This window comes from Mauremys reevesii, linkage group 20, assembly GCF_016161935.1.
Source record: "Mauremys reevesii isolate NIE-2019 linkage group 20, ASM1616193v1, whole genome shotgun sequence".
NCBI lineage: Eukaryota > Metazoa > Chordata > Testudines > Geoemydidae > Mauremys > Mauremys reevesii.
The window spans coordinates 9,206,875-9,224,593 of NC_052642.1; the positions used below are offsets into that span (position 1 = coordinate 9,206,875).

Here is a 17,719-nt window from a genome sequence, read left to right on the forward strand (position 1 = left end):
ACCTGCTTCTTATCTCCAGTTCTACACTGGTGTTGCTCTAGTGACTCCAGCGAAGTCACTACTGATTGATACCTGTGTAAGGGAGAGGAGAATCAGGCCCAATATACTAAATGCTGGTAGTGGAGAAGTACTTCATTTTTATTTCTACTGCTTCTAGAGGAGGGCGAGTTCTCCACTTTTTAGCTTGTTTGTGGTGATGGGGGTAGTTGTTTTTTTTTTTTTTTTTTTAAAGCAGAGCCAGGTGTGTCTGTCTACAGGTTTTGCCTATGTGGGTAAAAATAGACGTGTATTTTCATTTGACTCCTATGCAGACGCAGTTTAACAACTTTTGGATGGATTGAGTTGGTTGTGTGGTAACCCAAGTGGGAGCTTTGATTGCAGAACACATCTGATTTGCTTGTGTAGTCATGGCCATACGGACTATATGGAGAGTGTTGCATCTCTCGGTAATACTGTGCTTATTGCCTCCATGAACTTGTTTGTTTGTATCCTCATGGTGCCTAGAAGCTCTAGTCATAGACCAGAACCGCACTGTGCTAGGTGCTGTACAAACACAGAACAAAAAGCCAGTCCCTGTCCCAAAGAGCTTCCAGTCTAGATCTGACGAGAGACAACGGATGGGTACAGATAGATGGGGGAGTACAAGGAAACAGTGACACAATATTGGTCAGCGTGATAGGCAGCGGTCTCTGCACACCATTGGCCCAACTGCTGGCATGCTTTTGTAGGCATCACGGCACGTTTCCAAGCAGGATAATGAGGTGGCTTTGGGGATGCTGTCAGGGAGCTCCTCCCAATCATGCAGGGCAGCATGGGAGAAAGCATGAAGGTCTTGTTTGAGAATGTTAACAAGTGGGTGATCTGGAGATGAGTGCTGACATATGGATAACAAATGAGAGATGATTGGTAGGGTGGAGCGCATAGGTGCTGGAGCTAGGGGTGTGGTGGGTGCTGCTGCACCCTCTGGTTTCCAGTACTTACAGGGTTTACACTTCGGTTCAATGGCTCTCAGCACCCCCACTTTACAAATTGTTCCAGCCCCCGTGGTGGCGAGAGGCCATGCTGTCGGATCAGCACTCTACAGCCATGTGGATTTGGATCAAGTGACTCTTGGGTTCACAACTGATATAACTTCATATGGATTTTAATCTAAAGTTTGGAATAAAGAAAATGTACGTCCGGATTTGCGTAAGTCGGGTTTGTGTAACCTGGGGAGCGTCTGCATTACAGAGGGGCTTTAAAGTAACTTAAAAACCCCTTCTCTTTCTGTAGCAAAACCTCACTGCAACTCACATCTGCTTAGGTTGAAAGAGGGAGGTTAAAATTAGATGTCTGGTTGCTTCTTTCTCTGGTTTTGCTGAAGTTTACCAAGATGAAGTGGATGTTACATTTGTCTGTGGCTTTATTTGAATAACATCACATGGATATAACCAGAGTTTCTGTGTAGGAGGCGGCATCTAGCAGTTAGTGTGTGACAGACAGGAATTCAGAGTTCTGGACTCCGCTCTACCACTGAATTCTTGGGCAGGTTACTGCACTTCTGCATGTGTTAAATGGAAATACAGTGGTAATGCATTCATCCCACCCAGTGGTGTTGAGGCCAAGCTGATGAATATTGGCAAAGCAGTGAGTCAGAAGGCTGTACAGGACTACAGAGCATTATTATCGCTTGCTAGGTATCATTTATGGAGCAGGATTTTGTTTCTGCTTCGTAAGCTACCTCTGCCTGACTGGAAGGGGGACACTGATGATGAATCTGATAAAGAAAGGACTTTAATTTGTCTTAGCCCCTCTTCGCAGCTCGAGACAGACTGTCAAGAGCTCAGCCTACCATAGTCCGTGCTGAATTTTACCACAAATTTCGCTTCCATTTTAGAGACCCAGATAAAGGCAGGGCCAGATTTTCCGGAGTGCTCAGCTCATTGACGGGCAGGTTGTCAGAAGTTCTAAGCATCAAGCGTGCTGGAAATCCAGCCACTTACTATGGGGCCTAAATAGAAGCTGACCTCTTTTGAAAAATCTGGACCCTCAAGTAATAAACCCCCAATCTCTGTGCCATCACGTTAGCTAATGGAACCGAAAGAACCAGCCTGCACTGCTGCTGAAAAGTCAAGCCTGTGACTCCACTGGTGAGTGTTCCTCTTCCCACTGGGGTGGGTGGAGAGTTCTGGTCTTACACCCCTCAGAGTTTACACCTGCTTTGCATTTTGCTCATGCTGTCATGGAGCTTTCCTGGAGAAAGCAAATTGAATGGAATTCTATTCTAATCAAATATTGTCACAATAAAGCCCTGTTTTAAGGTGGTGACTCTCTTTTTTAAGGTGGCACTTAAAAAAATAAAAAAATTCCCTTTCTTTTTGCATGTTCCAGCTGTACTTCGGAGCATGGTTGTAATTCCCTTTATCCCCTCTCTAATAATGAAAGAACCTTGTTGTATATTGAAATTGGCCCTGGCAGTGTGTAATTATTTCACTGCAAAGTCTCTCTCTCTCTCTCTCTCTCTCTAAGAGCCTCCTTTCTTTGGGAGCAAATGCTGCTAGGACCCTCCTCAGGAAAAGCTTATCACATGATGAAGACAACAGTAGGAAAGAGAAACCAAATGGCAGCCCAGTCCCTACAGGAAGATAGCTCCCAGTGGAAAGCCTAATGCTTTCCTCTTGGTGCTAAAATTCAGATTGCTTCATGGTTATATTTGCCATTATATGTTTATTCCACCCTCTCTTTCCCTTCCTCCCCCGATGAGGTTTTCAGAGCTGTGTATTAACCTAATGATTCACAGAAGGGTTCTCTTAGTTCTATAATTCAGTATGGTAATGGTGAGTCACGTAGTTAGAAGGATATGTGGGAGGCAACTGTTTGTTCCTTAAATCGATGCAAGAATTGCGATGTCTAAAAGCAAAGTCTAGCGAGAAGATCTGTCCCTCTTTCTCTTTCATCTGTTTCCATCATGCAGCTTCATAGCACGGTACATGTTTATCGAGGAATGTTTGGTTAAATGGATCCAAGCCTCGATCATGGGTTCTGTTACGTGTTGTATATGTGAGGCAGGCAAGAAGATAGATGTTCTGCAGCAAATCCTCTGCACCTTCCCCTCGTTTTATGCACCCAAGCCATGCAAAAGAGAGCTGAGAGTTGCTGCATTTTCCTATATGGGGCTCCCACTGAGTGGTGGAGCCCCTGGTAGATACAGAGCTGGTGTAGCTAGCGATGCACCCAAAGCCCAGGTGCAGAAAGTGGAGAGAGAGAGAGAGAGAGAGAGAGGAGTGCCCGGAGCATAATGTCCCCTGACTATGCTCAGGGGGGAGACTTGCCAGCAGGCAAATGTTAGAGCAGCCCCTAGGTTTCTCTAACCTCCACTGTGGGCTGAGCAGAGAATCCAGGAGCTGTAATCTGGCTTCCTGATATCCATCGTGTTCCACTGCAGCAAGGGTGAACTTGATGAAGCAGACAACCTGGCCTTGTGATGCTGCATTGAGCAGACAATGCAGCAAGTGATGGGAGGTTTTCTCAGGAACTGAGCTTGGTAATGCTGTGTGCCTAGAGGGTGCACCATGTGGGGTCAGGGTTGGATTGTGGTTGCAAAGTTCTGTGGTGATTTTGGTTTTCTGTCTCTGATAGAAGTAAAATAATTTGCATATGGGCATTTTGCCCCACTGGTTGAGTTTTCTAATTGCTTCTCTTTTCATGCTTACATGCCGTGGTGGCTGGAGCCGGTTCTCACCATGTGCAGTAGAATAAAATATAGGACAGTACAGTAAGCCTGGCATGCAGGAAAATAAGACACCAAGCGGGTTTTTAGCAGATGAATGAACTTGTGAGGAGTACAGATTTGATTGCCTGACACATTGTACCTCGGCGAGGAGTGAGGTGACCCAGTTTTGCTTGGTTTAACTGACTCATTCAGTTTCATCTGACAGTCTGCATCCCACAATAACAGAACTGCTTGCTAATGCTTTCCACTGGAGGTGATCAGCATTTCTCAATCGAAGTCAGGCTTCTGGATCGCAAATGCTAATCATCTGCTTTTTCTCTGCCCCCCTAGATAACTAGTTCTCATGTGTTCTTGACTCAGGCAGTGCAGTATTTGCTGTCCCCACTTGTGCTTTCTGTCATGTGCACAGAGATTCCTTGTGTCCCTTTAATAATAGTAAAAAAGCTGTTGAGCACAGCACTGTAATATTCAGGGATTTCAGGTAATGAGGTTTACACTGAAAACGAGCACCCAGCTTTGCTAATTTCCTGCTGCCTCGCTGCAAGCCAGAATGGCCCAGTGGAGGGTGCACTGGACTTGACTGGGACTCGGAAGACCTGAGTTCTACTCCTAGGCCTGATACTGACCTGCTGGATGACCTTGGGCAAGTCCCTTCCCTTCTCTGTGTTCCTTTCTACTCTGTTTGCCTGTCTCGTCAGTTTAGACTGTAAACTCTTCAGGCCAGCGATTCTCTTGCTATGGGTCTATTCAGCACGCAGCCCAATTCACAGATTATAAAGCCAGAAGGGACCATTGTGATCATTCAATGGAAACTCCCCCACCCCACCCCCCAGGGGCTGCAGAGACGTGCTAGTAGCCATTCGCTTCCAGGAATGTCGTGGGGCCATGGCATGCAGGCAGCCTGACTGAGCCCTGCTGCGCCGCCAGCCAGGAGCCGCCTGTGGTAAGCGCCTCCCGGTGGAGCCTGCACCTCGCACCCCTGCCCCAGATCAGAATCCCCCTCCTGCACCCAAACTCCCTCCCAGACCCTGCACCCCCTCCCACACCCCAACCTGCTGCCCCAGATCAGAATCCCCCTCCTGCACCCAAACTCCCTCCCAGACCCTGCACCCCCTCCTGCACACCTGCCCCAGCCCTGACCTGCACCAGACTCCCTCCCAGGAAATAGACTTGTATACAGGGGCTCCACAAAATCGAATAGTCCTGGACCCACAGGAGAGTTAATCCAGCCCTGCTGACCAATATGTGTTACATGTCCCCCTCTGTGCCCCATCCACTGAGGAGGTGAGTGTGTGACAGTGCTCCTCTGCTGATCCTGGCTCTTTAGTCACTCATACTCTTAGCTCTGGAGATCCCTGGGTCAACCTTGATGTCAGCCAAGTTGGTGCAACTGCGTCTGCAAAAGTAGTGGGTAAGGTATACATTTGTCTTGTTTTTTATTGTTTCAGGTGAATATGGCACTGACAGGGAAGCCCTCCAATGGGTCCCCCAATAACTCCAGACCTGACCAATGGAATACAGTTTTTCATCAGAAAAATGAAATCGTCACCAGTTTAGTTTCTGCCTTAGATTCAATGGTGAGTGAGGCTGCTTGCAAAGGTGATTTTTTTGGGGGTGGGTGGGTGAGGGGGGGGCTCTGTGTGTATAGTGGCTACACACCCATAAGGAACTGTTCACGGTTCAGGGTAACATTGAAGGATAGGTTCTGAAATCAGCTGATGCACATTAGAGTCATCTCCAAAGGGGCCACAGGGATCAAATATGAAACCCAATACTTTAGCTAAACAAATGGGGCATATTCGTTTCAAGTGATGATTAACAATGATGTTGCAGCAACCTGAGAGGGTTTGACAGCCCCTGAAATCACAGGAGAGGCTCCGGATGTGAAAGCTTCGCGAGACCATTCTGCCACCCAGCAGCTCATTTTACATTAGGTTAATTGGGTTGAATAAGAGCTGGATTTAGATGGGAAGGATATTGAGTTCATCAAATTGTACTCTGCTGCAGTAAAGCCCATCGAGCTGTTTGAGCTGTGAAATGAAAATCACATGCCCATCCTGACAATCAGAGGGGCCAGAAAGTCGGCTCCAGTTAATCTCGCGATGTGTATTGTTTTGCTATTAATATTTATGTTGGTACCAACTGAATTTATTTTTCTTGATGTTTTACCACTGTTGTTGTGAGCTTTTATGCAACAAGGGAATGATAACAATGGCTTTGATCTCCAAGAACAAAGAAAATAACTTTCATGTCTGTTGACGTAAAACTCTCGGGAGAAATCTTGCACAAGTCAGTCTTGCTTACATAAACAAGATAACTCTGGATAAGTTTCTTGGACCAGAGCTAATCTTATTTTTAACTGAAAAGTGTGTGTGTGTGTTTACCCACACACACAGTAAAATGTGATGAATTAAATATCCCTCTCATCTAAATCCAACTATAGTTAATTTTTATATAAGTGTGTGTGTGTGTGTGTGTGTTTCCCTCCGGAAAATGCTAAACATCCACCTGAAGGCCCCATTAAGAAATAGGTACCTGAAAACAAAGGCACTCAAAATCACTAGTCATTTTTGAAGAGCGTAGCTATTTATATCTATTACACAAAAAACTATACCTCCTTGTGCATATGCATTAGGCTATCGTCTTTCTTTACATGATCACATGTGCAAGCATTGCACAAGTAACCTTAATTCTTGCATTTCCTAACTTTTTTGAATGCTTGGCTTTGGAATCTTAATGTTGTTTTTAACGTAGGCTTTTGAGTGCAATTCTATGTATGTTTCATATAAAAATTTAAAAAAGAACTTGGAGTTAATTATTATTTGAATTCTTTGTTCATACATATCCATCCCACTCATTATTGCATTTTATATTTTTTTTTCCTTGACTGTTGTTTAGCTCATTCAATCAACTAAACTAATGTACCTCTTGCTGTTTTCATGGAAGAGATTTGTTTTCCAACTAAGCTTTTTCTAGTTTACTGATGGTAAATCATTATCCTACCCTCCTCATGTCTCCCCCAAAAGGAATTCTTTCCCATTACTTGGGATCCATACACTTTTTGAGAACCAGGTCCAGAGGTGATGAAGAAGGGAATCTATGTTGCACGTTGATAAGTGTCTGTGTGACTAAGCGTACAAGACTCATGTTGGGTCTCAGAGTATCTAACCTCGCATAGTTACATGCTGAGGAGCTGGAAGAAGGTGTTAATTACACTGGGCTTTAGCTTCCTTCTAGTTGCTTTTCCTGCTACATCCATGTCTTCCCGCCACTTAGCATGTCAATTCTCCTGTCTAAAAAATTCCCTAGCCTTGGGCCGAATTCAGAGATGGTGTGAAAGGAGGTTTAAGTGGGTGAGAGTCTCAGGGAGTCTAAATTTGTGTAAATGCTGAGGAGGAAGGAAGAATGGGTAACCCATGCATTATTTGTATTGCTTTAATGTCTATGGATGCCAGTCAAAGATCAAAGCCGTGGTGCTAGGTGCTGTACAGATGCGCAGTAAAAAGACTGTCCCTGGCCCCTATAAGTTTACAGTCTGGATTATGACAAGATGCAGGGTGGGGAGGGAAGGAGTAGGATGAGGCAATGGTAAAGCAATCAAGTTATTGTACTATAAACAGGAGATCTTGTCTCGCCATCTGCCTAGCCATTGTCAGTGTCAGATGTAAGGATCCCAAGACCAAAAGCAAAATCCCTAGTGGAAACTCCTTTGCGTTCAGTGAGTACTTCACTGGATTGTGTTTTATCCCCTTAAACTTCCCTCTGAATTTGGTCCTTAATCTCAAGATGAGGAGGGTCTCTCTTCCCAGTGGTGGGGCCTCTTAGCTTCTCACATTGGGTTTAGGCTTGATTGTAATAATCAAAGATTTCTTCAAGAGTGTGGGCTCACTCGAGGAGACAGTGTGAAGGAGCAGACGTGGGCCATAACTGGCACTAAATAGTCAGAAAAGCAGCAGATGTGTCCCCCATGCACACCTACAGTTTGTGCAGTTCAAAGGGTCATGGACATGTATCTGTTCCACTGGTGCATGGCAACTGCCTTGCAATCTCACGTGCCATTTGAAATCTCTTGTGGCCTGGGTTGTGAGTTTTAAATTTATAATGAATGGCCTTCTGAAGGAAGTGGTGGAAGCCCCTCCATTCGAGTCGCTTCGAAATCCAGTAGAGACAGGCCTCATTGGATATCCTGGGATGTGGGTGGGCCACCCCCCTAGCCTAGTGGGAGGGACCACTGGACTTGGGTTCCAACTGATTATGTGGGACAGCTAATGAGAAAACCGGGTCGGGAGTGATGGTCACAGGTTCAGAGAGGCTGGGGTTGGGGAAAGAACTTGGAAGAGGAGGGCTCAACTTCGGGCCCTACCACAAAATATCCTGCATGGCCTTGAGTGGGTCACTTAGTCTTTCTGTACCCCAATTCCCTTCACTGTCAAATGAGGACAATAAAACTTCGGTTCTTCCGCTCTTTGTCTGTTTAAATTGTAAGCTCTTTGGGGGCAGGGGCCATCTGTTGCTATGGATTTATGCAGCACAGCACAATACGATTCTGCTCTCAAATGGGGTTTCTAGATGCCACAAGAATACAAATAATTAACAACAACATTGGAAACATATAGTCAGGAACAGTGGGTGGATAATAGCCCATCATTTCTGTTTTGGTTGAATACAGAAGGAAAGGGTCTTGACTGATGAAGACTTTGACTTGCTAGCCAGCAAATATTTTGTCATTGAACTAAAAGTTCCCTGCAATTCTTTCTTTTTAATTAGAACCAATTAAAAATGCTAATTATTTTTCACAGGAAATTTTAGCAAATGTTTTTTGTTCTGTTCTTCAAGTGCTTGCTCATGTCCATTCCAGTGGGTGTATGCGCACCGCGTGCACGATCGTGGGAAGGTTTTCCCCAGCGGCACCCGTTGGGTTGGCTGTGGCGCACCCTAGAGTGGCGCCCTCCCTAGCTCCCCTGACCGGGGTAGGCCTCGGTCTCAGGGGTTTAAATCCTGCCAGCGCTGCCGGAAGCCTATGCCCAAAGGCGATCTGCACACATTGAGTGCCTGGGTGAGGGCCAGCAAACAGAGAAGTGCTCCCTTTGCAGGAGCGTAAGACCCAGGACAAAGAGAGCAGGACTGTTGCCTCAAGCTCCTTTCAATGGAAGCAGCTCTTCGCCCTCAGCCGGCACCGGAAGCAGCACCAGCGACATCAGTGCGCAGCGCCCTGGCTTCGGTGCAGGACGCTGCGGCACTGAAAAAAGGCTCCTCCAGGGAGCATCAACACCACTCCCCGGCTCACAAAGTGGGTTCGAGCATGCGGCACTGCTCTCCGTCCCCGGTGCCGCATAAGAAGAAGGTGGACGGGGGCCAGTCCCTCATCAGGAAACAGCACAGAGATCCCAGTGGGATGTATCCTACGTCAGGGCGCCCTCAGATCCCGACACTGTTGACTCCGGCTCTGCCGGGGCTCCATTGGGTCTGGTGTTTGTGGACTCCCCAACTCGGGAGGAGTTGGTGGACGAGATTGATCTCCCCTCCATGCCGGATACCTTTGAGGCCGCGCGGGACCTTATTGCCATGATGACACAGTCCTGGCCCTGCGGGCCTGAGCAGCGGCGCAAGGCCTGGCATTGGCGATGGTGACGGCGCAGTCTGTGGCACCTTTTGCAGCACCAATGGCAGCACTGACACTCATTCAACACCGGGGCAAGCCAACGATGCTACGGCACCGCTCCCCATCACTGCGGTACCGTTCACCGGCACCGCTGGGCTCTGCCCCTCCATGGTCTGGCTCAGACTATTCGTCGGACTCTGATAATGAGTCGTCGATCTCCCAACATAGTTGGTACCGGTCTTGGTTCCGGCATCGCAGATCACGGGACGTGCCGGCGCCAGTAGTATCGTGGCCCCCACAGTGGCAGGGGCCAGTACAGTGGCCCTTTTGTACTCCTTGGGCCTACCATCAGCTCAAGGGCAGGGTTCTAGGGCTGCGTCCATGGTGTGTCTGCACCCTGTGCTCCTCCTTCAGCCACGTCGGTGCCGCGCCATACTCCCACAGCACCTGAAGACCCCCCAGGTGACAAGGACCCTGGGTCTTCGCAAGTGTGTGCAACTCTTGAGCCAGCACCCCATGTGGTACCAGCACCACAGTCTGCCCCGAATAGGGCAGACGTACCCGAGCCAGCCTCCAGAGAGCCTGAGGGTCAGGAGGACCCGGTCCCACGGGTCTCCTCATCCTCTTAGCCAGGTGTGGCGGTGGTTGGCACCTCCATTATCACACTCCCAATAGGGTGCACCAGGACCACCTTAGGAGGGTGGCCCAAAACTTGCATCTCCAGGCTGAGGAGGTGCCAGAAGACTCGGGCCCAATGGTGGACATTGTTGCCTTGGAGGGTCCTTTTAGGGTAGCCTTACCCCTTATAAAGACCATACAAAACACCACAAAGGTGCTATGGCAGACCCTGGCCTCCATACCACCCACGGCCAAAGGGGTGGAAAAGAGATATTTTGTGCCGGAGAAGGGGTACGGACACCTTTTTACCCACCCTCAGCCTGGAACATTAGTGGTGGAGGTGCAAACCACAAAAAGCGGCAAGGTCAATCGGGTCCTGCCCGAAAGTCACGGGAAGCTAAGAAGCTGGACCTTTTTCGGCCATAAAGTTGACTTGCTAGTCAGCAAGCAGTGCTCAGCCCTTCAATTCTTGGAGAGCGCTAGCTTAGTTCCAGGAATTGCTCCCGTCAGACTCATGCCCGGAGTTCGCAGCACTTCTTGAGAAGGGCAAGGTGGTATCAAGGACCTCCCTCCAGGCTGCCTTAGAATCAGCTGACTCTGCGGCTACGACCATGGCCACACCAATCACCATGAGACTGAGCACCTGATTACAGGTTTCGGGCATACCCCCGGAGGTCCAGAACACCATTCAGGACCTGCCCTTTGACTGTGCAGGCTTGTTTGCCGAGAACACGGACACCTGCTTGCACAGTCTGAAAGGCTCGAGGGTGACATTGAAGCCCCTGGGAATCGACACTTCCACACCCCAGAGGAAGCCCTTCAAACACCAGCCCTCTCCCCTCCCTCCTGCTTCTACCCCAGACCCCCGAGGCAGGACTCAGCCAGGAGAAGGGCAGGAATAATAGGAGGTGCCAGTCGCAGTTCTCTACAGGCCAAGGTCAGGGCTCATCTAAACAGCCCCCGAGGCCAACACCTAACTTTTGAAGGTGTGCACGAGGACAGAGCACCAGGACTCAGTCTGGATCCTTACCCTCCCTTTGTAAACCGGCTATCCCACTTCTACTGTGCTTGGTCCCAGATCACAACAGATTGCTGGGTTCTGAGCATGATGGGGTGGGATATTCTATCCAGTTCTGTTCCCACCCACCTTCCCTGTCCCTCTTCAGGGACCCTTCTCACGAGCAACTCCTTCTCCAGGAAGTGCAATCGCTCCTCACTCTGGGGGGTGATAGAGGAGGTTCCTCAGGAGTTCAGGGGCAAGGGATTTTACTCCTGATATTTCCTTATCCCCAAGGCCAAGAATGGACTGTGACCTATGCTGGATCTGTGAGACCTCAATGCATTCATCAATAAAGCCAGGTTTCGCATGGTCTCCCTAGCCTCTATCATTCCTTCCCTGAATCCAGGGGACTGGTACACCGCCCTTGACATGCAGGACGCTTACTTCCGTATCTCCATTATCCCGCCCAACAGATCGTTTCTTTGCTTTGCGGCCAGTGCTACCAGTTCACAGGGCTCCTGTTTGGGCTTTCGACAGCCCCCAGGGTGTTCACAAAGTGCATGGCACTCGTGGCAGCCTTCCTCCATACCTGGACGACTGGCTCATCAAGGCCAAGTCGCAGGCACAAGCAGAGGTGCATCTGGCCTTGGCCCGCACCATGTTCCTCAGGCTGGACGTGCCAGCAGTTCTGCTTCTTTCTGAACCACAGCCCGGGCTCCGTTGTGGACGCTTTTCACCTCACATGCTCCATGCATTCCCACCCTTTCCTCTCATACACAGAGTCCTCCTCAAGGTCCACCAGGACAGGGCTTCATTGATCCTCATAGCACCGGCGTGGTCCCACCGGCACTGGCTCACCACGCTGTTAAACCTATCAGTTGACAGACCAGTAACCTTTCCCCCTTATGCCCGGACCTCATCACAGCAAGCTCCAGCAGCCCAACCTGGAGTCCCTCCACCTCATAGCGTGGAAACTCCATGGTTGAACCCGTTGGAGCGCCAATGTTTGGACTCAGTGAGAGAAGTACTCCTGGGAAGTAGGAAACCTTCCACTCAAGCCACATATCTGGCAAAGTGGAAGTGGTTTTCTATTTGGTCCCTGCAGAAGGGTATCCCACCGCAGCAAGCACCAATTCCCCTCGTTTTGGACTACTTACTGGACCTGAAGCAACAAGGGTTGGCAATATCCTCTATAAAAGTGCTCCTGAGCGCCATCTCAGCCTTCCACCCAGGGGCAACAGGTAGATCAGTCTTCAGAAACCCCATGGTGGGCCGATTCCTCAAGGGCTTGGACAGGCTTTACTCCCACGTGTGGCAGCCCGTTCCCCAGTGGGACCTCAAACTGGTCCTGTCCACACTCCTGGGCCCTCCATTTGAGCCCCCGGCCCTCTGACCTCTCTCTTACCTCTCTTGGAAGGTTGCCTTTCTGGTGGCTATAACACTGGCCAGAAGGGTCTCTGAGCACTTACGTCTGAACCCCCCTGTACTTTTACAAAGACAAGGTTCAGCTGCATCCTCACCATGCGTTTCTAACCCAAGGTGGTCTCCGGGTTTCATGTGAATCAGGACATCTTTTTACTGGTCGTCTTCCCTAATCCTCATGCCACTGGCAGAGAGCAGATGCTCCATTCCTTGGATGTCAGGCATGCCCTCGCCTTCCACATTGAACGCACAAAGCCATTTCATAAGTCACCACAGCTCTCTATTGCAATCGCCAAAAGGAAGAGAGGGCTTCCCGTCTCATCCCAGCGCATTTCGTCGTGGATCACATCCTGCATTAGAACGTGCTATGCCCTGGCCAAGGTTCCATCCCTGCCGTTGACGGCACACTCCACAAGAGCTCAGGCTTCGTCTGCAGCTTTCCTCGCGCACGTCCCTGTTCGAGACGTATGCAAGGCGGCAATGTGGTCTTCCATCCACACCTTCACGTCGCGCTACGCCATCGCCCAACAAGCGAGGGCTGACGCAGCATTCAGCAGGGCAGTCCTACAATCAGCCAAGTGTTACGCCATCCGGTGAACTCCGACCCCTCCTCCAGAGAAACTGCTTCGGAGTCACCTATTGGAATGGAAATGAGCAAGCACTCGAACAAAAACGGTTACTTACCTCTCGTAACTGTTTATTCTTCGAGATGTGTGGCTCATGAACATTCCAAATCCCACCCGCCTCCCCTCTGTCAGAGTGTTCTGGCAAGAAGGAACTGAGCAGGTGGCGGGTCGACAGCGTCCTATTTACACTGCCATGAGGGCACCACTCCAGGGGGCTCCACTGCCAACTCAACGGGTACCGCTAGGGGAAAACCTTCCGATCGTGCATGCAGCGTGCACACACACCTGTTGAAATGGACATGAGCAACACATCTCGAAGAACAACAGTTACGAGAGGTAGGTAACCGTTTTTTGGGGTTTTTTTGTTTTTATTCCCATTGACGTTCTTGGTTTAAAAAAAAAAAAAAAAAGTATGGTTTGGTTAAAGAAAAATTTTTTTTAAGTCCAAACTGAAAATTGTTGCCAAAATATGATGTTTCTGGGGGTTCGCTGAAAAAAAAAAGTTTTTTTTACACTAAAATGAAAATGTTCTGATTGAAAAGTCATTTTGCATCAAAAAAATGTTTCATGGAAGCAGTGACGTCTGGCTCTACTTACAGTGTGTATATGGAATACAAATAACTGTGTAAATACACGTTAAATTGATAGATGACCATGTGAGAACGTGAGATGCTTTTCCATTTTCCCTCTTCTAACCCAGCTGCTTTTCCCACCTCCCCAGTGTTCCGCACTTTCCAAACTAAACGCCGAGGTAGCCTGCATTGCAGTTCACGATGAAAGTACCTATGTGGTTGGGACAGAGAAGGGGAGAATCTTTATGAACACAAGGAAAGAACTGCAAATGGATTTTCACAAGTTCTGCAGTAAGTACCCTCCTGGTGCGGGTTAGAATCCAGGTCCATGCTTAGTAACCAAGAGTGCATTTCACGTGATGCTGAGGTGAATGTAGAATGCTAGTGGCAAATTCAAATGATGATGTGTTTGGTTTCCTTGCTACTTTATTGTATGATGTTCATTTTTCATGTGGCAAGGCCACTGCTGGATAGCTTGGGCCCTTTTCTGTAATCAGCAGAGGCGGACTCTGCTCTTGGTCACGACTTGCCTTCCTCTGTTGGTGGCTGTAGTGCGGGACTGTAACTTGCCTTGGCTCCCTGTGAGCTTGATTCTGTTTTACACAAGTGCTTCTTTGTGCCATGCTGGCCGTGTAAAGAGGCCTTCAAATGGATGCCGATTACATTCACTCTCTTTGAGGCCCATTTACACTGCCACAAAGGGCCCTTCGTGTAAAGGAGAATTAGGCCCAGGGTGTTTATTGGTTAGGGGCACTGGCAAAACACTCACCCTGCATGGCATGAGAAGAAATGTTTGTTCTCTTCCCTTTCGGTCCCCACCATGACCCCGTGCAATTCGGCCTGCGGAGTGGCGAGGTCCCCGGGCGTCGGGTGGAATGACGATGCAGGCGCTCTTGGGCATGCTGTCTTGGTCCCCATCCCAGAGGCTTAGCAAGACACTAGCATTGGCAAGGGGAAACCTGTGGGCAAACGGAGAACCAGGCGAAGAGAGTGGGAGATAAGTGTTAAGCCATCCTCCTCTGTCTGTGTTATCTGTGCCAAGGCCCAGCATGTCCTTTTGAAGAGGTGACATGGACACTGGGAAAGCAGGTGACCCCTCCCAGTCCTGAGCCAGCAGACCCAGCCACAGCCATCTCTCCTCCCGCCATCTCCCCAGAGGTCACTAAAGACTCAATTCTTTCCACAGCCCTCTCTTGCAAGGTGTAGGCAGCGCTCCTGATGTGTTGTGATTCAGCTCCCATGGAACTTGTTTCAGGATCATAAGAAAGACATTTTCCTTTGTTAGTCTCTAAGGTGCCACAAGTACTCCTGTTCATTTTCCTTTCTCTTTCTTTGACACCATGGTAAAATAGAGTAATCTTTGGGTCCAGAGGTTAAAGAAATGGCAGCCCACTCCAGCCTGCTTGGTGTAAGAGTTATACACCGATGTCTCTCCCTAAGTGATCGAGGTCACCATAACACTGAGGCCTGGCTGAGATGGAACTACAGTGTAGGGTGGCCTGAGGTTTCCTGTAAGCCTCTTGCCTTGTCTCCATATGTTTCAAGAGCTGTGCTCACAGGGTGCAAGGACCTTAGGGAAAGGCACTGTCCTAAGGATCAGAAAAAGGTATCCTCCTTTGAATGCTGTAAGGTTTTGGGCTAGACTGTGGCTGTTAATTGCATGTATAGCCCTGGTCTTGCAAAGCCAGCACACGGGCAAAACAGTTGGTGGCACTAGCCCATTTCAAGAATGACTAGGAATAGCTTGCAGTGAGACTGGCAACTTAAATTCATAACTCTGCTAGACACTAGAATCATGGTCTCAACAGAGACGCTGGTTTTATGTCTCGTTACAACAATTTGTAATCTCCTAATCCTCCTTTTGTCCTCTGATTGCAGAGGTGTTAATTGCCCACTTCATTTGAATTGGTTTCTTGCAACATGTTAACCCCTTCTGTGTAACATTCTGTCCCATGTTTTGTTTAGCTGTGACACTCTGGTTACCTTTCCCAGACCTGAAGAATAGCTCTGTGATTCTAAAGCTTTTCTTCCACCAACAGAAGGTAGTCCAGGACTCCAGTAAGAGAGATTCCCTCACCGTCCTTGTCTCTAAGAATAGTTTTGTCCTAAACTACTTGAGCTAGGAGAATTTCTGGACTAGGTACCATACCTATCACAAAGCAATTCTGCGCTTTTCATTCAGACAAAGTAGGACTGAGGACATCCCCTGTGCTCGCACCAAACCTGAGCTCTCTGAATCAGAGAATTGTTCTCCTTTCCTTCTTTCTGCTCCACGCCAACGCAAGTGAAGAGAAAACCTGGACATAAATGACAGCCCTAAAGATCCACCCAAATTGGACCAGAGAATTCAGCAAACCAAACTCCCTATTTGCTATCACAAGTTGGAGGGGGAAAAATATTCAAAGATTTCACAGCTTGATTCTCAGCAGCTGCTTTCTTAGGCCTGGTCTACACTAAGGGGGGGGGGGGTCAAACTAAGGTACGCGACTTCGCTTCGTGTAGCTGAAGTGGAACTACCTTAGCTCGGGCTACTCACCCGTCCAGACGCCACGGGATCGAAGTCCGCGGCTCCCCCGTCGACTCCGCCACCACCGTTCGCGGTGGTGGAGTTCCGGAGTCGACGGGAGCGCGTCCGGAGTTCGAACTATCGCGTCTAGATTAGACGCGATAGTTCGAACTCCGAGAAGTCGAACGCCGCCCGTCGACCCGGCAGGTAAGTGTAGACCTACCCTTAGACTGTTATAAGGCAAAGACATTTGCGGTTGGGAACCTTGAGAGCCACAGTATGGTGGCCACAGTCTGCTGGTGGTAACTTTGATCCGTCAGAGGCAGCCTTCAGGAGGTGTGTGCGACGTGTTCTGGCGCATGAATGGAATCACTCCTGTGGAGACACGAGAACAGAATTACGCTCTATCACTATTATCTTCTTCCTAACAGAATTTTCTTTACCACTAGTCACATCCCATCAGTGCCAGGTCAGTGGGCATGTCTTAAATCCAAGAGGAAAATTTCTCTTGCCAGTCAATTTCTTTTCTCTGAGATTGCAAGTCAACTAATCCAGATCCACCCTCAGTTTCAGATTTTGGGTGTTGGCCTCTCTAATCAGACTAAATTGGACATCATATTTTTAGTTGTGTGCCTGGTTTATTACATTAGAGTTTCACAGTTAATGTTATGCTCAGTACTTTGGCTTTCGGAGGACTCTGGCAAACAGGAAGTGGGCAGGCCAGTAGCAAAGGGCAGCTCATGACTGACGGCTCTGTACGCCTCTGCATGCTGCAGGGAAGGGACCCAACCTAGCTGTGCCAGATCGGTGGATTTACAATCTTTTAGAAAATAAATTGACAGGAAAGAGACATTCTCCTTTTCTCTTGCAATGCCAGAGAGAAGATGAAATTGCAATGCACTGCTGGGCAGTGTCGGTAAAGAGCAAGGTCAATGCTTTCCTTTCTCAAGCCAGTGGAGTGCAAGCATATTGCAGAGGCAGTGCAGTTTATTGCAGTTTGCCAGCTGATCAACTCCCCACACCCTGCCCTCTTTCTCGTGCCATTTCCTGCAGGGGCCTTTTTCAGAACACGGCTGCTCTCCTGCTCTGTCCTTTACCTATAGGTGAAATGCTGCCACAGATGATGCAAAGGGCAAGGATTGTGGAGGGAAGGCAATTTAAAAGAATGTACTGGTGGCCAGCGTCCGCTGCTAGGAGGAAAGGCCTATGAACAGGAAACCTAAATCTCCTGTCTCTGAGCCCATGATCACTGTGGCGGAGGATGTCTTTGGCACACACGCTAGTGCTTTGCTCTCACTTTCTCATCTCCTTGCAAGAACAAGGGAAATGCCTGGCAGGAAGAGTTCATTTTGTTTGTGTCTCCTAGGGAGGCCTTACAGGGTAAATAATTGTAAGAGAACAGGCTGCCATTCTGTATGATGCACACCTTGTTAGTCACTGAGGCAAGCCCTCTGGTTGCTACTAGGGTGCTTGTTAGAAAGTCATTAAGATATGGAGCTATACCTATCTCATAGAACTGGAAGGGACCTTGAAGGTCATCAAGTCCAGTCCCCTGCCTTCTCTAGCAGGACCAAGTAGTGATTTTTGCCCCAGATCCCTAAATAGCCCCCTCAACGATTGAGCTCACAACCCTGGGTTTAGCAGGCCAATGCTCAAACCAC

The 17,719-nt window shown here is 48.7% G+C and overlaps 1 protein-coding gene across 8 annotated transcripts in view; it reads left to right on the forward strand.

Annotated features, from left to right (window-relative positions):
* The window catches only part of GTF2IRD1 (GTF2I repeat domain containing 1), a 168,854-nt gene that overhangs the window by 60,066 nt on the left and 91,069 nt on the right, over nt 1–17,719 (forward strand). For all 8 annotated transcript variants that reach the window (XM_039507606.1, XM_039507608.1, XM_039507607.1 and 5 more), the window contains exons 2-3: nt 5,161–5,289; nt 13,702–13,843. In XM_039507606.1, the coding sequence (XP_039363540.1) occupies nt 5,167–5,289; nt 13,702–13,843 (265 nt within the window). In that variant the 5' untranslated portion in view covers nt 5,161–5,166. The remainder of the gene's footprint in view (nt 1–5,160; nt 5,290–13,701; nt 13,844–17,719) is intronic.